Raw genomic sequence first — 16,913 nt, 5'->3', positions numbered from 1 at the left:
GAATAACGTCATACACTGAAATCAACAGCCCCACCTGAGCAAAACAATGTTCCATTGGATATAACAGCATCAAGCTGGAGGTTGACCATCGGGGGGAGCAGGACCTATTAAGCTTCCAGCAGGAACTCGAGAATCTTATCATCTTTAACTTTATCCACATTTTGTAGAAACTCAACCCTTTATTGACACGGTGTCTAGTTCAAGGCTCCTTGTACAGTTATCTTTTGGGTGTACAGTGGGCTTTGCCCCCTTTTTCTCCCTTACTGGAGCCATTTTTAATGAACTCAGATTAAAACAAAAACAAAGACATTATTGACACATTTTGTTTTATATTTATCTTCTTTTCACCTCTTCCAGGTGACAACTCAAGTTTCATCCAGTTATAACCTAAATTCAACTAGTCAAAACTAACATTAACAATAAGCATGGAAATCAGAGGCGGACAATTCACAGGATGTCTTAGGTTAGAAAATCCTGGGCGAAAACATTGCCTGTTGAAATCAATAAAGACAATTAATATCCCACTACAGTATCATTTAGAAAAATGAACGAAGAAGTGCTCTAATTCTGTCACTCTAGACATTTTAGCATCCCATTCTAAGTAAAAACTTGGCCTCTCTAGTACAATTCACACTTAACCAAGTAGAGGCTGAAAATATTGCGACCGGGAAAAACATCATAATATTTTTTGATATACTGCAAATAGATGATGTTTCAACTACAACAATAAAGAAAAACAAAATACACTCAATTTCCTTAAAGGACTCCGGGAAAATCCAAAAGGATCAAATCCATAATGACTTAGTTAGCTTTGATATGCTGTTGGACAACATTAAGAGCTTCACTGTCCTCTCCAAAATCCTGCAAACCAGTCAGCAAAAGAATATGACGAATCCCTTTTGAAAGACAATCAATTAAATAAAAATGAGATACAGCACTCCAAAACTGATTTTTACTACCTTCACAACAACGCAAGAGCAACCAACTACTTTCCTGGCCTTCCCCTCTGAATCAATCTTGCACAACTGGATACCAAGAGCCCATATTAGATAAATCAATAACTACTATACAAGGAGAAACATTGCAAATTTTCACAAGAGAAAGCAACATGACCCATCAATCCAAATGACAATTACCCTAACAGACCATGGCACAATTTTTATTGAGTTGAAACCTAAGGGGATCTACAATTAGAATACCATTATCAACAAAGCTAGAAACAAGTTTGAAGTATTAAAGAACATTCTACAGAGCATTACAATAATATGGACTTCACCGCATTAAAATTAAACAAACCAACAGAGCAAATACTGTTTCTTTAGAGCTCCAAATGAAGCTAATTGAATAAACATAAAAGAGCACACAAAAGAGCTTGTACAATCTACCATCTGACCATTTAATTTCAGACAGTAATCACACATGCCATTAATGTTTCCCTTTCCTCGATTTTAACCCCCTCTTTGTAAGAAACTTACATTTTCATCTCTAACGTTTCAGATAGTGATTTCTATTCTCGAGTTGAACTATTACAACTATGACTTCAAGTAGTCAAAACTAACATTAAGAACAGTAATCTCAATACAGAGTTTGCAGACATGTTAGTTAATCAAAAGAGATGTAAGATTAAAAACAGGAAGCGGAAGAGATACTCACACCAGCCCACTCTCCTAGGGTCTTTGCGCTTGGAACAGATAGCAAGTTCACTTTGTGGTCAGCACAAAGTGCCTTAACAAGTTTGACATAGTCAGGTTGGTTACAATCCTCGGCCAAGACACAAAGTTGAGCAGTATGCTTCTCAATCATTTTGGCCCCTTCATGAAGCCCTCGAGAAAGCCCACCATGAGCAAGTGATTTTCTCAGAACAAGCTGCAATGCTGTCATCAAGTCCATTGGCTCACCGAGGGGTGCGGGTGCATCAGCAACAGCTGGAGTCTCATTCTGAGGAACAGCACCTTCTTCACTGAAAATAAATGCAACAGATTGAAAAATAGTGATTCGGATTCCGTAAAGACTATAACATGCCAAAAACCCAAAACCCTTTATGTCATTGAACTTTCTTTAAAGAAAATCATAGAAAAAGCATACCCTGACATGATGATGATTCTTTTTAAATCTGGAGACTTAAATTAGTCTTAAGCTGTATAAGAAAAATAAAGACAATTCAGATCCCAAAACAATGAGAAAACATGTTCATATATTGAAAAAAAAACGTTTCAAAGAGAAAGCTAGTGTAAGAGAGAGAGGTACCTTGCCGGCGAGATGCGAAGGAGGCTCCGTGAGAAGGGAATTAAATGAAGTCGGGGCAGTAGCAAAATACGTTTTTATATTAGGGCGTTAAACCCTATTTCTAGTTCTGAATTACAATATTGACCCTTACCCTGGACTTTTTTTCAAAATAATGAAACCGGTCCGGCCCATCACCTGGCTCAAAGTTTAATCAAAACGATGTTAAATTAACTTTTTAAAAATTAAAATAATATCGTTTAAGAAAAAATTAAAAAATTATGTCAGAATTCACTGAATTATAAGTTATTAGTTGAGAGTCGATCAAATCATATCATATTAATTTTTAAACAATATTTTAAAATACAAATTAAATTAAATTTTAAATTTATAAAATCATAAAATAATCTATTAAATTAAATCATGTTTAATAACCATGTTTTTTTTCTTCTTTCTAAAACATGGTGGAGTAATCTTCTTGTTTACAAGAAGGGGATTCTACTTTTATCATCCAATTTTTATAACTGAATTAAAATAAGAAAGTCATATAACAAATTGAAAATATTAGATCTGAGTTTATATTTGGTGTAGATTCATGGATTCTGCGAGGGTTTTGGATGAAAAACAAGCTTCTTATACGAGGAGTTGAAGAGAATGGGGAGAATCACAATTAGCAAAGGATTGATCATGATATGATGTAAAGTAAATCAATATCCCAGCCTACAAACAACGTTCAAGAGATGCAGATTCTTAATTTCATGTTAATGTTAGAGAGACAGTGAGTTTACAGAAATTATCAGTTCCTAGGAATGGCCGTGTATTTAGAAATGTATTGTGGTTCCTTTGAAAAGTATTTTTTACTCGAAAAAATATAAAAATAATATTTTTTTATTTTTAAAAAATTATTATTGACATTAGCATATTAAAATGATAAGAAAATACCAAAAAATATTAATTTAAAACAACAAAAAATATAATTTTTTTTTATTTTTTTAAAAACACTTTTAAAACACAAAATAAACAAGGCTTCGTCAAAGTGTTCTTTAGCAATGGTTTATCCATGTGTTGTTAGCATCCCCACAGTAATTAAAAAATTAAATTTTTTTTATTATTTATTTCATTTAAAATAATTTATAAAATTAATTTTATTCATTCATTTTTTTATTTTAATCATGAATCTTTTAATAAATTTAAAAAAAAATTATTTTTCAGTTTATTTTTTATGGTAGAAAATATTTTTTAAATTGTTTTCATAACACTGTTAAATATGAAAAAAATAAGTATTTTTTTAGGAATTAATATTTTATAATAACTACTTTTTAAAATAAAAAAAAATCAACCAATAAAAAATACATTAAAAAAAAAGAATATTACAAGCTGCATCTATAAAGAAGTTAAATTTAAACGGTAATGATTTGAAAATGAGATCAACTTTGACCATCTCATCATCATCCAGCCCATTCCCAGTTTTTCACCCTATGGGAAACCCGATCATTATGCCACACATTTCGAACACACCTCTAGTGTTCTTCCCGGCTACTTCTAATTCGATTTTTTTTAGAATAAGAAAATAATCAAATTAAATATATTAAAATTATATTTTTTTATATTTTTAATATTATCACATCAAAATTATCTAATATGATATTTTTTAAAATAAAAAATAATTTTAAAAACATTTTATAACACATAAATGTAATCAAATAGACAGCATGAAATATACAGATTGGTACTTTGAATCAAATCATGTAAGCGGCCACTAATTTCTTTTCATCATATTGCATATGATAATTTGAATTATATAATGACCGATTGTTAAAAAATATTCTTAATAAAAATTTCCTTCTTTCTATTTTTTTTAGATTAACATGGATGTCTATGCCAGTTTGCGCGTACCTCAACTAATCCCACGGGCCCTGAAGGTAAAAAGCATGTAAGTCTCCAGTGACCCTGAGATTTGTAAAACTCGAACCGGTAATTTCTAGGAATATGACCAGTTATACTTTTTAGGATTTTTTTTTTTATTTTTTACATAAGCTATAGCTTATGGGTTAATTTTATTTTATCTCTAAAAATATATTGTAATTTATTAAAAAGTTTACTCTTATAACATTTCATTTATTTTTTATATACGAAGTGTAATAAGATTAATCACCTCGTAGAGGTAATTGATAAAAGATAAAATGAAATTAATCTACAGTTTGTGAAACTTTATAGCGAGCAGTAATTATCGGTGAGCGCATCTGTTAAAAAAAACGATGAAGAAAAAAGATTGAAGAAAAGAAGAAGATCACGAATCTTTGCTCTCGTTATGTGATCTCAGACAAATATAAAGTAACTAAAATTCAGATAGAAGTTGAATAAAAACCCAAAAAGCAAAATCTAAATTAATTTATCTGCCCCTTAACAATGCTTTCTCTGCAGTGTCCATCTCTTCGAGAATTCTGGCCTTTCTCTTAGATGGGATGGGAGCTGTCGGCCCAAAGCTGATGTAATGCCCCGTAACAGCATTCAAAGCCGAGTAAATATCACGAAAAGAAGCACGACCGAGTAAAGCTTTCTCTCTTCTATACTTAGCCACCCAAGAGTTGGAAGTTTCTCTTAGAACAGCAACTGCATCAGCCACGTTAGGATCGCTCTTGTCCATGTTCATGGTGGTCCTGACCTTGCCGATCACTTCTTCTGTGTCTTTCACGTACTCTTCATCCGATGCTGCAAAAGCTGGAGTGACTGGTAGGATCAGTGGGGAAGTCAGAACGGCGGTTGCCAAGGACAAGAAGTGGCGGCGGAGAAGGTGGTTTCGGATTTGTTGCTGTGGTGGTGTCGGTGGTGGGAATGCGGTGGTGGGAGTGGGTTTGGGTTTGATGGGAGAGAGGGGTTTGAGTCTGGAGGTTGGGGTTAGGAGTGTTGGTGAAGCCATGGAGTTTTTTGGTGGAAGGGGGGGAAGAGGAGCATAGAGAGTCTCTGTTTTCTACCGAGGAGTTGTGAGGAGGGGACTGGGTTTTTGCCACGTAGGCTTATCACCTTATCCATATTCTTGGTTCTATGGATGAGACCATACCCAATCACAGTGCATAAGCAGGCCAGCCAATATGATGCGTAAGTAATTGCCCAAAAATTTGGGAGGAAAAGAAAAGAAATCTGACAACTGTTCATAAACAAGGTAATATTTTATTAAAAAAAAATTCAAGAAACCAAAACAAAGTTTTTTAGTTTTTCAAATTTATACCGAGTTTGGAAAAAAAAATTAAAATTCTTCACAATTTTTCAATATAAATGTTTCAATGTTTTTCGAATAAAAAAACTTAAACATTATAATTTTCTATTTTATACACAAAACACTTTTTAGTAATTTAAAATATTAAAATTATTATTTTTATATTCTCATATTTTTATAAATTTAACTTTTATTATAAATCTAATGTAATTCTTTTTAGTTAACGATATAATTTCTTTCATAATGATTTTTAATTTGAATGAAATAAAATTAATATTCTATGATTTTGAATTTTTATAAAAAAAAATAGATATAATCTTGATGTATTCTTATTTTTTGAATAGAGATATTATTTTGTTTTTAATAAATGAACATATTTTTCAATTCCTTATTAAAAAACTGAAAAACAAAAACAGATGAAATTTATAAAGAAAAAGGAAAAAAAATTTTTGTTACCGAGAAATGTTTATTGTCCAAATTTGAGATGTTACATCAAATATTTTTAATATTAATATATTTTGGTTAATTTTACAATTTACGTCTTCGAATTCAATCAAAGGTAAAGAGACGAATAAATTGGGAGTTTGTGTTTGAAAGATATTAAACAGAATATAAAATTTAAGGCGTATATAAAACTATTACTATTTTTAATTAAGAATATTATTATTCAACAGGATTTAACAAGTATTTGTTTTTTTAAAAAAAAAGAGATGCAAAAACAACAAATAAAAGAGCAACGAGAAAATCTAGGAAGGCCAGGTGTCTCAAGCCAGGTGATTTTCATATAAGCTTGTAGCCTGCAACAGCCTGCAAAAAAATAAATAGAAGAATTAAAATATATAACAATTATTTTAAAAATAAATGGTAGAATTAAAGGGCTGTTATGTGATTAGTTGTTGTCGTGATGTCAGTTTAAGAATAAAAAATAAATTATTATTGAAGATAAAATATTTAAAAGGTATAAATGTTACCTTACACACAAATAAAAAATCAAAAGTTTACCTCTTCATTTTTTTTAGTTACTAATTTATATTAAAATTTTAAATATATAAACACTAAAGATCTTATGTTTTAAATGTGGAATTGAAAGTTTTTTTTTTTAATGTAAGATTTGAAATATTTTTGACTTAAATGCTTCAATAATGTTTTTAAAAATAGTATCTTTAAAGAACCATCTCAACATAATAGTTTAAGCTGTTAAGTAACGTATCAGGATTGTACTTAATTTTTATCAAATAAATAGGGATGGAGAGATTTGAACTCGTGACCGCTTGATTATCAAGACTCTGATATCATGTCAAAAAACCATCTCAACTCAATAACTTAAGTTGTTAGATGAGGTCTTAAAATATGATATATATTATTCTCTGATTATATAATATAAGATAAGATAAAACCTTAAGAAATTACTCTCAAACTTCATTATTTCCAACAGTTTTATTCGAAGCCACTCCTTTGTCTTTTAACCTTAGGGGCCTCCAACAGACACTTATCCTCTTTGTGTGTAGGTCTATAGTGTAGTTATAGATAAATGACCATACATTTTAGTTTTATCATTTTACCTTGGTTATTTTAAAAATTATAATTTATATTCTGAACTTTATAAATTCATATAACACTGACAAAAAAAATATCTAATTAATTATAGGTTGGCTATTATATTTAATTTATTGATTAAAAAATCCATATTGTTTTAAAATAACGAAATTTCCGTTAAAAAAAAACTTCTTCTCTTTGCTAAACATGAAACCCTAGCCAATTCAGTCATATCATCTGTATGTATCCAAGAAGCACAGGTAATCACATAATATTGCGAGGCTCAATCTTTGTTAAGTTGTAAGGAAATGTCAAATAATTTCCTTTTTAACACAAGTATTATGAACAACGATAATGAGACTGCCATTTCTCGGGGAATTCTCAATTTGTCTGTCATCTCAATGTTATTTCTGGACCTGCCAGCCAAGGTTCCTTATACTTCTATGGTCCTTGCATCCTATATCAGCAACGAATCTTCCGGCTGGAATTCATGGATTTTTTTTTAGTGTGATGTTTACTGGGGAGAGAACGAGGATGTGTTGTAAGGGGGAGAGAGAGCCTGGTAAGTGATTGAAATTTTAGTTGAATTGGGTATAGTTGCAAGAGTACAACAACTGAATCGGTGAGCATTTCAAATCACGGAGACGCCTGTTGTTGTGACTCAACACAGGAATCAGTACTAAACCAGAGTTAGGTCAAATTTGGGACCTTAATTCCAATCCGGCGAGGGGATACTCACAACCCCATTTCAGGCTTCCATTGCTATTGCAACCAAAAACACCAACCATGTTCCTCCCACTTTCAACCCTCCAAAAACACCATCACCAACTGTGAAGTCTCATTTTAATTCTCATGCTGTTGACAGTGGTCGCTTTCAGATCATTTCAAAAAGCTCTTCTATAACCATTAATGTTAAAGTTCCTAGAAATGAGACATCTTTTTACGAGGAGATGGGTTTTGTGAACGAGAATTTACCTTTCTCGGAGCGTTGGGCTGACCCTGCGTATTCGAATTCCCCACCACTAGCTATTTGAGAGTGTTTGGTAATGTTGTAGTGGTTGCTTTTTAAATAATTTTTTGTGCTAAAATGCATGTCAATGATATTTTTTTATTTTTTAAAAATTATTTTTAACATCAACACATCAAAACGATCCAAAACATATAAATCATATTAAAAGGATTTGTTAACTATAACTAAAAATCAGTCGAGAAGTTAAAAAATAAATATTTATTAAGATATTTAATCTTGGGTCACATAAAATCTTTTAATTTTTCTTTATTTAATTACATGGAAATTAATTTTTTTGTAAGAAGAGAAATAAATATAATTTTATTGAATCAAAATGATTTTTTAGTATAATTTCTCCTATCATGTTTTTTCTTTTGAATAAACAGGCTATGATCTTATAAAAAAATAAAAATTTAATGATATCCAATGAGAAAAATTGTCAAATTATTTTTTAAATAATCTATTTAAATGATTAATAATTTAATATACACACACATATATAAAAGACATATCAGGCCATGGGCATAGGCCTGCGCCTAGCCGTTAGTAAGCGAGGTACATAATTTAAAATTTTAAATAGCGTTTGTTTATTGTGATTCTCAGTATAAATTGTAAAATCACTGGTTTTTTTTTTTTGTCTTTATCAGATAATCTCTCAGCAACCCGATCTCGAAATTCATACTGTTCGTGAGGAATATACATGTTTCCAGTCTCTCAGCAACCCGATCTCAAGGCTTGTAGGAACACTAACTTCAGATTTAAATTTGAAAAATCCATGGTTATCTTTTAAATTTGAAAAATCTTCTGCATCTGATTTGTTTCCTGTACATCAAACATCAGTGTGAGCCTTCGGGGCTCGTTCTGTATTATCTTGAAGATTAATGTTGAAGAAAAACAGGAAATTAAGCAAATCCCATGACTCCTTCTGCATGGATTATGGCCGTAAATTTGAGAAAAGCAATGCTTACTGTATAAGAGTGTTCTGGTAAAAGTACATATATTTTATTCGTTCCTTTTTCATTTCACCTTTGATGATCTTTAGACTAAACACGCTACTCTGTTTCAAATTCTATCAGTCATAATATGTCACTTTATATATACGATATTCGATATACGATGGCGAGGCAAGAATTTTTTCTATCCTAAACTATAAATTAAATATATATAAATTATTTTTCAAAATCAATCATTAACTTGTATATATAAATTTATCAAGTTTCAATCCAAATACATAACATAAAATTTAAAAATTTAAAATACATAAAAAAAAAAAACACTATCAAAGTTGTACCCTTCATTGTTTTGTAGAATATAATTCATTTATGATCGAATCCGAATCGATATCTTCAGCAAACTCTCGTTTAATGTAAAATATCATAAAATCTGCTAAGAACTCCTCTTCAATTTTATTGCGAAGCACGGTTTTAACATGTTTCATAGCTGAAAATGTCCGCTCTGTGGTGATAGTGGAAATAAACAAAGTCAAAACAAGACGAATTAACTTGTCAATCAAATGATAGTGTTGCGACTTATTAGTTTCAACTAATTCTCGACATAATTCAGAAATGATAAATATATTTTGAAAGCTCTTATGATGAATTATATTAATCTAATAATGCTCTAGCTGAGATTTCAAATCATACATCTCTTGTTTATTGAAATCTTCAGAATAAAATTTATTATTGAGTTACAATATATCATAATGATAATGTTGGTAAACTATCACTGATTTTTGTTGCTGACATGAACGACCTATAACCTTTTTATATGAAGTATTCATATGTGGTATATCAATCTCATATTGTGTGCAAATAGATTGCACATGTGTAAAGAGAATATCAAATCCGGCATCTTTCAAAGTTTGAAGCAATGCTTTAGTAGTTGATACAAGATCTATTGCATTTAAGATATCAAGAGATTTTTGCTGCAAAGCTCGACAAAATAAATCAATAATCCTCATTATTTTATGCATCAAATATAAGATGAATATAAATTTAAAAGATTTTATTACAATCAAACAACCACCAACTTCTCCATGTATAGAGTTAGAATATCCTTCCTTAGCCATACTTTCAAGCATAATAATAGTTGCACCATATATATCAATTAAAGTGCAAATAGAATCAAAATGAAAGCTCCACTGGATAATTCCACTTCGCTGTAAATTAACGATATAGGAGTTTCAGATTAATCAGGCGCTCCTCCTCCAAAAGTGATATTGCGTGATTCCACACGCCAGTGATAGTGATGCTGCGTGGTTCCACAATTGAAAAAAAGGTATTAACGATAACTAAAATAAAACTAGAAAAATAAAAAACAGGTATAGATCAAAGACATTTAATCTAGCAAGATGAAACATTTACCCGATTGTGTTTACTGAATTTGTTTTTAAAATTATTATTTTTATTCAATCAAATGATATTAAAAATAAACACACATATTAAATTGATTAAATAAAATAAAAGTGAAAAAATAATATACAAGGCTACACATATCAGAAATATTATCTAAAAATAAAAAAAATTTATTTTAAAAAATAAAGTTCTTGTATACAAAAGATAAAAAATTTTTTATAGATGTATCAGAATAATATTTTCAAAAATTAAATATGCACAACATCATCAAAAAACAATCTATATCCAAAAAGGTTAAATAAGCAAAAACAAATCACAGAGGAGAGATATTAATTAAAACAAAAATTCAAAAATTATTTTAAAAAAAATATATAAAAAAGATATCAATAAAAAAAGCAATATAAAAAATAGCTTGGTTACTGTGGCTTAACTCGTTAAACCCGAACCATGAACTTAAATGAGTTCAATATCTATTTTCTTTAAAATTTACATTTAACATTTTTTTTTAAAAAAGAGCTAAAAAAAGCTCAGACTCATGGGCCTATGATCCAACATGCTTAGGCCACTAAAATGAAAAGCCTAAGAGCGCTAGCGAGTCATTTTAGTTTTTTTTTTTTTTACTTTTTTGAAAAATAATAAACCGTTGACACATCATCTACCAAGGACGATGACATATCGTTTGCAAGTCAAGATTCTAGCCACCATAGTGGTAGCTAGAATATTAGAGAGCTAGTCTTTTGGCAAAAAAAACTGATTTTCAAACTATTTCAACCCATAAACACCTCACCAATATCTATAAACCATTTCATCAACTCCAAATACCAAAAATAATATTATGTGAATGGGTGAACAATGTCAACTTAACAGGAAACACCATATGCATTTTAGTTTTTTTTTAATCAAATAATATTATGACAAATATATCCTTATTTCTTACAAAATATTTCATAAATATAACTAGAAAAAACTTTGTATAGCTTGATTGCGTTTTCACTTCCCCTCTATACTTTAAAAAATTACACTTTACTTCATGAGTTATACATGTTAAATAAAAATTTACATCCTTAACCTTGCTTGCAAAAAAAATTAATGTTTTGAATATTTATAAGTTTGTGATTATATTTTATTTTATGACTAAACATCCCTTGTGATATTATTATTACAACTTTGCCATTTAACAAAAAAAACCCAAACCACCATTTCTAACTTCTTCTTCTTCATTGCAATTTGTTGGATCTTCTCGGTCACCTTTTTATCTTTTTCATTCAAATCATTATTTGCAACATTATATTCAATATAGATAAAAAAAAAAAAGACCCATTCAATTAGAACACCTAGGGAACACACCCTTAATTTACCAAACCAATTAATATAGCAATTCTTCACCAAACCCACAGACCTAACTGGTTATACCCAAAACAATACCCAATGTGAAGGATATGGTTCTAGTTCTCTTCTGTCCGTCCGCTTCTTCAATCAAAGAAGATGACATGCCCATTAAAGAGTGAATGATAATTGATCTGACAATTAATGGCCAAAATCCATGGGTGAGTTGAGATTGAGATTGGGATTGATGGTGGCCGGTGAGGGATCAAAGATGCATCAATTTGCATCGGCTTATCTTTATACAACAAAGAGGGAAAAAGGTGGTGGCTAGTGTTGACGGAAAAGGGGGAAAAATTATGGTATTTATGATATATTATATATGATGGTGATTTAATCATTTTGTCTGATTTAAAGATTTGAATTAATTTGTAATTCCAAAAACTATAAGGAAAAAGTGAAAATACGATCTGCTATAAAAAGTATTTTATGATTATTCTAAAATTAATATTTTATGTTTTTTTTTTAAAAAGAGAGTCTGAAGAGTGATGTCCCGTCATATCTTTATGAACGTCCATGAACATAGCCAACAATCCGATACAAATTCTGCTGTTCTATAAGTTCATTCACTGAAATATGATTGATTTAGAACAATACTCATTTTTAAAGTAACTTTATATTTTTTTAGATAATGGAAGGAAGAAAGCAAAGGCAGCGAGGAATTTTTTCGGCAGTGGAGCATAAAGTATTTTCCTTGGCATGCTCTTGCGTGCAGGGGTAGTCGCAAAAAGAAAAAGAAAAAGAAAAAGAAAAAGAAAAAGAAATTCAATACTGCAAGTCAAACGTCGTACATTTGTTCTTTTTTTGATCTGTGTGTATAGCTTCCAACTTTAGATTTCATGAAATATATGGATATCCATAGCTGATAATAATTGCAAACACCTATACGAATCACAGTAATCTTGTCTAAACTCGCCTCTTGAGTATTTTTTTACCCAAAATTTACTCAATCAACTGCAAGCAAATTGGCAATTCAGCTACAAGGTCTCCGATAACCTCTGTTGTCCGTAGTTCTTCATCCCGAGCTGTTTTTTCATCGCTTTCTAAATGAATCAAAGTTTGTTTTCTTCACTTTTTGCGTTTTGATCTTTCCTTCGAGTATCTGCTCTTTCAGGGTTTGGCTTCATCTGGGTTTAGCTTCTTTTCAATGTTTTTGCGCAAGTTTTGAGTTTTTCTCGAGTGGAGTGACTTTGTGTAATTAGTTTCTTTGGTTACTGTCCCCCCCCCCCCCCCCTTTTTTTTTTTTTTTGTCACAGCTCTTGACCATATCTGTTCTGTTTTGTTATCTGGTTTTTCTTTTAAAACAATTTTTTTAATTACCATACCCTGGTTTTATGACTTCTGTCTGATTAAAGAAGGCTATCTATTTATGGCTATTTTTAGTGAACAATATTCTTGTGTGGCCATTCCTTCGAATTTGATACTCTCATACTGTCAATTCCATGTTTCTTGATAAATTGAAGTGCTTGCTCGGCTTAACTAGGGACGTTTTGATCCAAAATCATGGAAAATGCCATTGAAACGACATCTTCTTTTAGTTTTGATTCATCTTCTTATTTATCAAAAGGGCCTAGCAGCCACCGCGTACCAATCCCAGATGTTCCCGAGCCTGGTGTAAGCCTTGAAAACTTTAGCTTAAGCAAGCTTAGTGGTAATCTGGAAAGGCTATTACTTGATGGGGAATATGATTACAGCGATGCAGAAATTGTTGTTGAGGGCATCCCTGTAGGTGTCCATAGGTGTATATTGGCTGCTCGTAGTCAGTTCTTTCATGAGCTTTTTAAGAAGGTAGATAGTAATTCGACAAGCGGAGATAAACCAAGGTACCTCATGTCTGATTTGATGCCTTATGGTGGGGTTGGATATGAAGCCTTTAATGTTTTTTTACATTATTTGTATACCGGAAAGCACAAGTCGTCTCCGCCAGAAGTGTCACAATGTGTTTACGACGCTTGTGCCCATGATGCTTGCCGCCCTGCTATTAATTATGCAGTGGAATTGATGTATGCCTCTGCCACTTTTCAGATGAAAGAGCTTGTTTTGCTTTTTCAGGTAAGCTGTGATTCCGATTGTTGTTAAGGTTATTTTTCATGGATAAATTGTTAGGTTTTTCCTATGTATCCTAACTTGCAGTGATTCATAAATAGGGAATAATTGACAACTCACTGAATTGCTAGATCAAATGCGTGTTTCCTTTTCTTTTTATGGATATTCAAGATAATCTTATTTTTTTTAGTAATATTATTCAACATATAAATTATCCTTGCAGCGGCGTCTCCTGAGTTTTATCGACAAGGCTCTTGATGAAGATGTAATCCCAATTGTTATGGCTGCCTTCCACTGCCAGCTAGACCAGCTTCTCTCTCTCTGCATCGAAAGACTTGTAAGGTCAGATCTTGATAGTGTATGCATCGACAAGGAGCTCCCTCATGAAATTTCAAGTAAGGTTAAATTACTGCGCAAAAAATCTCTGGAAGAAGCTGAAAGTAGCGTTGAAGAGGTAGACCCCATGCGTGAAAAGAGAATGAGTAGAATCCACAAGGCTTTGGAGTCAGATGATGTTGAACTGGTGCAGCTTCTCTTGAGTGAATCTAATTTTACGTTGGATGATGCTTATGCTCTCCATTACGCTGTTTCCTACTGCGATCCTAAGGTTGTCAAGGAAGTTCTTGCTTTAGGCTTGGCTGATCTCAATCTTAGGAACTCCAGGGGATATACAGTACTTCACGTGGCTGCAAGGCGCAAGGAGTCATCAATCCTTGTGGCACTACTAGCTAAGGGTGCCCGTGCATCAGAAATTACAATGGATGGACGAAATGCAGTTTCAATCTGGCGTAGTTTGACTAGGCCAAAGGATTATAATGCAAACACCAAGCAAGGCCAGGAATCTAACAAAGACAGGATATGCATTGAAATCTTGGAGACAGAGATGCGTAGGACTTCAATGTCTGCAAACATATCGATGATATCGCCAGATTTGAACATGAAGCCGGACGACCTGGAAGATAGAGGTGATAAACCTTTATCTGTATCATCTAATTTCCTGTCGCCAGTGCTGAAGATATCATACATTCACTTTTTTGCACCACAAATTTGGGTAATTAGTACTAGTTACTTTGCATCTTCGTAATAGTCTGAAAAGAATTTCTGCAGCAGCATGTTTTTATAATTTGTTGAACATTTTTCAGCCAAACCAAGTTTTAGTCTCAATTGTCAAGATATTTTCTACTTTACTCTTTATTCATTCTTTTACGTTCCAGCATCCGTACCATTTTTTTGGTTCAATTTACTGCTTAAAAGTACAAGTTCACTTCCAATCAAGAAAGAACACAAATGTGGACATTTGTAAAGATACCATAGGGCAAGGCATGATTGTGGGCCTTAAAGCATTGGGCACACACTAGTTTTAGCCCCAGCTCTGTCATCTGTAACTTCTTGAGAAAAATGCACTTTAAATCTTTGGTTGATGTCGTCAAAGTAAGTGCTAAATGCCAATCTACTGTGTGGCAGTGGCGTTTGCACGATTGTTTTTTCCTGCTGAGGCCCGGCTAGCTAAGGACATGGCAAATGCAGATTCAACCTCAATGTACACTGGCCTTCCAGCGTCAAAATCAAAAGGCTCAAGTGGGGACACAAGGGAGGTTGATTTGAACGAGACACCTTCTGTTCAAGACAAAAGACTCCAGTTGAGACTACAAGAACTGCGTAAAACAGGTATAATTTACTGCCATTGTCAGAAACTCCAATTTTGTTTTCCAGTAAAGTCTACAGTACGTGACTCCCAGTTTAGAAGTCAAGCTATAAGATTTTCCTTGTGCATTGTTTTCTTACCGTAAATGTCTTCAGACGAGTATTTCAGAGAAATCGGTTACGGATCCTGCCATATTCATCTGAATTTGCAGATCGATCTTTCTAGTTAGAGTCTTCAGGTATCACATCTGCGTGCTGAGGTTCTAAAATAATCCTAAAAACGATGAGTGCCGGGTCTAAACATGGGGCATAATAAAGAGTCGCCTTTGCGAATAAGAAAAAGGTTTCAAATATGCTCTCATGAAGCCAACATGAATGGGAATATTATAGCTTTTTGGGAAATTTTAGTTCCCAGAACGTTCTCTTTGACAACTCACAAGACATTTGTGAAATCGAAACTTCGGGGGATTACTGAAAAAAGCTATTTTAAGGGCAATGATTATGGATTAAATCCTTAAAATCGGTCGAGATGAACACTAAGACCCTAATAATCAAATGCAACTTGCTGTAGATAGGCCTAAGTTAGTGTATGTATAAACAGGAGCTGCATGATGCGTTCTCTGATTTTTCTTTGATGGCAGTGGAGATGGGACGGCTCTATTTCCCGCATTGCTCAGAAGTTCTTGACAAGTTTCTGGATGACGATGTGCCTGATGCTCTCTACCTAGATAAGGGTACTCCTGCAGAGCAGAAAACCAAGAAGATGCGCTTCCTGGAACTTAAAGAGGATGTACAGATGGCATTTAACAAGGACATGGAGAAAAATAGATCAGTCCTCTCATCATCTTCTTCGTTCTCATCTTCTCCAAAAAGTGGTGTAACACGCAAGGCTAGGAGGAAGTGCTAGAACTTGCGTTCGCCATTGTTTTTTTCCCTTCCAAGGAACCCCACGAGGCTTCTTTGAGTTTTTTTTTTAAACGGCGTTCCTCATCAATATCGTTAACAACAAATTTTCTAGGTTTTCTGTGTATAGTAGCATGAACGTTGTAATATATCTCGTAGTGGCTTGAAAAATCAATGTAGAAACTTAAGATCTTTGTGAACAATAGCTCTTTTAATTTCATACTTTCTTCATCTCTGTAACCAACAGGCCAGTTTTGAAGGTTTGTTTCGGAATCAAAAGGCCCTAGAAATACATTTAATTCGGTAACACTTGCATAAAAAAATTATTTGTTAGGAGTGCTACTGCATGCTTGGCCAATTGCCCATCAATTTCATACGTGTCCCTCGACATGAGCCTCTCACTTCTTTTGCATTTGCAGTTGTTTTTGTTTTGTTTGGAAGATATAAATTTCTTTCAATAGAAAATGAAAAAAGATTTTTACATCTAGATTTAAAACTAATCAATGTAAAAAATTAGTTTCTAAATAAATATAAAAATAAAACGAGTTTAAATGTCATATAATTAAAAGCGCATAGATAACATATTTTTCTCTCGATA

The 16,913-nt window shown here is 32.4% G+C and overlaps 3 protein-coding genes across 4 annotated transcripts; 1 reads left to right on the top strand and 2 right to left on the bottom strand.

Moving 5' to 3' along the window:
• Window positions 1–634: 634 nt before the first annotated feature.
• LOC7464817 (40S ribosomal protein S12) lies at window positions 635–2,359 on the bottom strand. Its single transcript, XM_002306721.4, has 5 exons — window positions 2,248–2,359; window positions 2,086–2,137; window positions 1,654–1,960; window positions 960–1,025; window positions 635–861 (listed from the first exon to the last, which is right to left on the bottom strand). The coding sequence occupies exons 2-5, from the start codon at window positions 2,091–2,093 to the stop codon at window positions 802–804; spliced, it is 441 nt and encodes a 146-aa protein (XP_002306757.1). The 5' UTR covers window positions 2,094–2,137; window positions 2,248–2,359; the 3' UTR covers window positions 635–801.
• Window positions 2,360–4,495: 2,136 nt separating this feature from the next.
• Window positions 4,496–5,275, bottom strand: LOC7464661 (photosystem II repair protein PSB27-H1, chloroplastic). Its single transcript, XM_002306720.4, has one exon. The coding sequence runs from the start codon at window positions 5,141–5,143 to the stop codon at window positions 4,616–4,618; it is 528 nt and encodes a 175-aa protein (XP_002306756.1). The 5' UTR covers window positions 5,144–5,275; the 3' UTR covers window positions 4,496–4,615.
• Window positions 5,276–12,373: 7,098 nt separating this feature from the next.
• LOC7464660 (BTB/POZ domain and ankyrin repeat-containing protein NPR1) lies at window positions 12,374–16,518 on the top strand. 2 transcript variants are annotated; one of them, XM_002307530.4, is made up of 4 exons: window positions 12,387–13,774; window positions 13,992–14,733; window positions 15,233–15,436; window positions 16,054–16,518. In XM_002307530.4, exons 1-4 carry the CDS (start codon window positions 13,226–13,228, stop codon window positions 16,317–16,319), a joined length of 1,761 nt encoding a protein of 586 aa, XP_002307566.2. In that variant the 5' UTR covers window positions 12,387–13,225; the 3' UTR covers window positions 16,320–16,518. The 2 variants fall into 2 exon arrangements, with proteins under 2 accessions (XP_024456453.1, XP_002307566.2); XM_024600685.2 differs by lacking the exon at window positions 16,054–16,518 and having other exon boundaries at window positions 12,374–13,774; window positions 13,992–14,819; window positions 15,233–15,408.
• Window positions 16,519–16,913: the final 395 nt, after the last annotated feature.

The sequence above is a fragment of the Populus trichocarpa genome, chromosome 5 (assembly GCF_000002775.5).
Source record: "Populus trichocarpa isolate Nisqually-1 chromosome 5, P.trichocarpa_v4.1, whole genome shotgun sequence".
In the NCBI taxonomy this organism is placed as follows: Eukaryota; Viridiplantae; Streptophyta; class Magnoliopsida; order Malpighiales; family Salicaceae; genus Populus; species Populus trichocarpa.
This window is presented reverse-complemented; position numbering and strand designations above follow the sequence as displayed.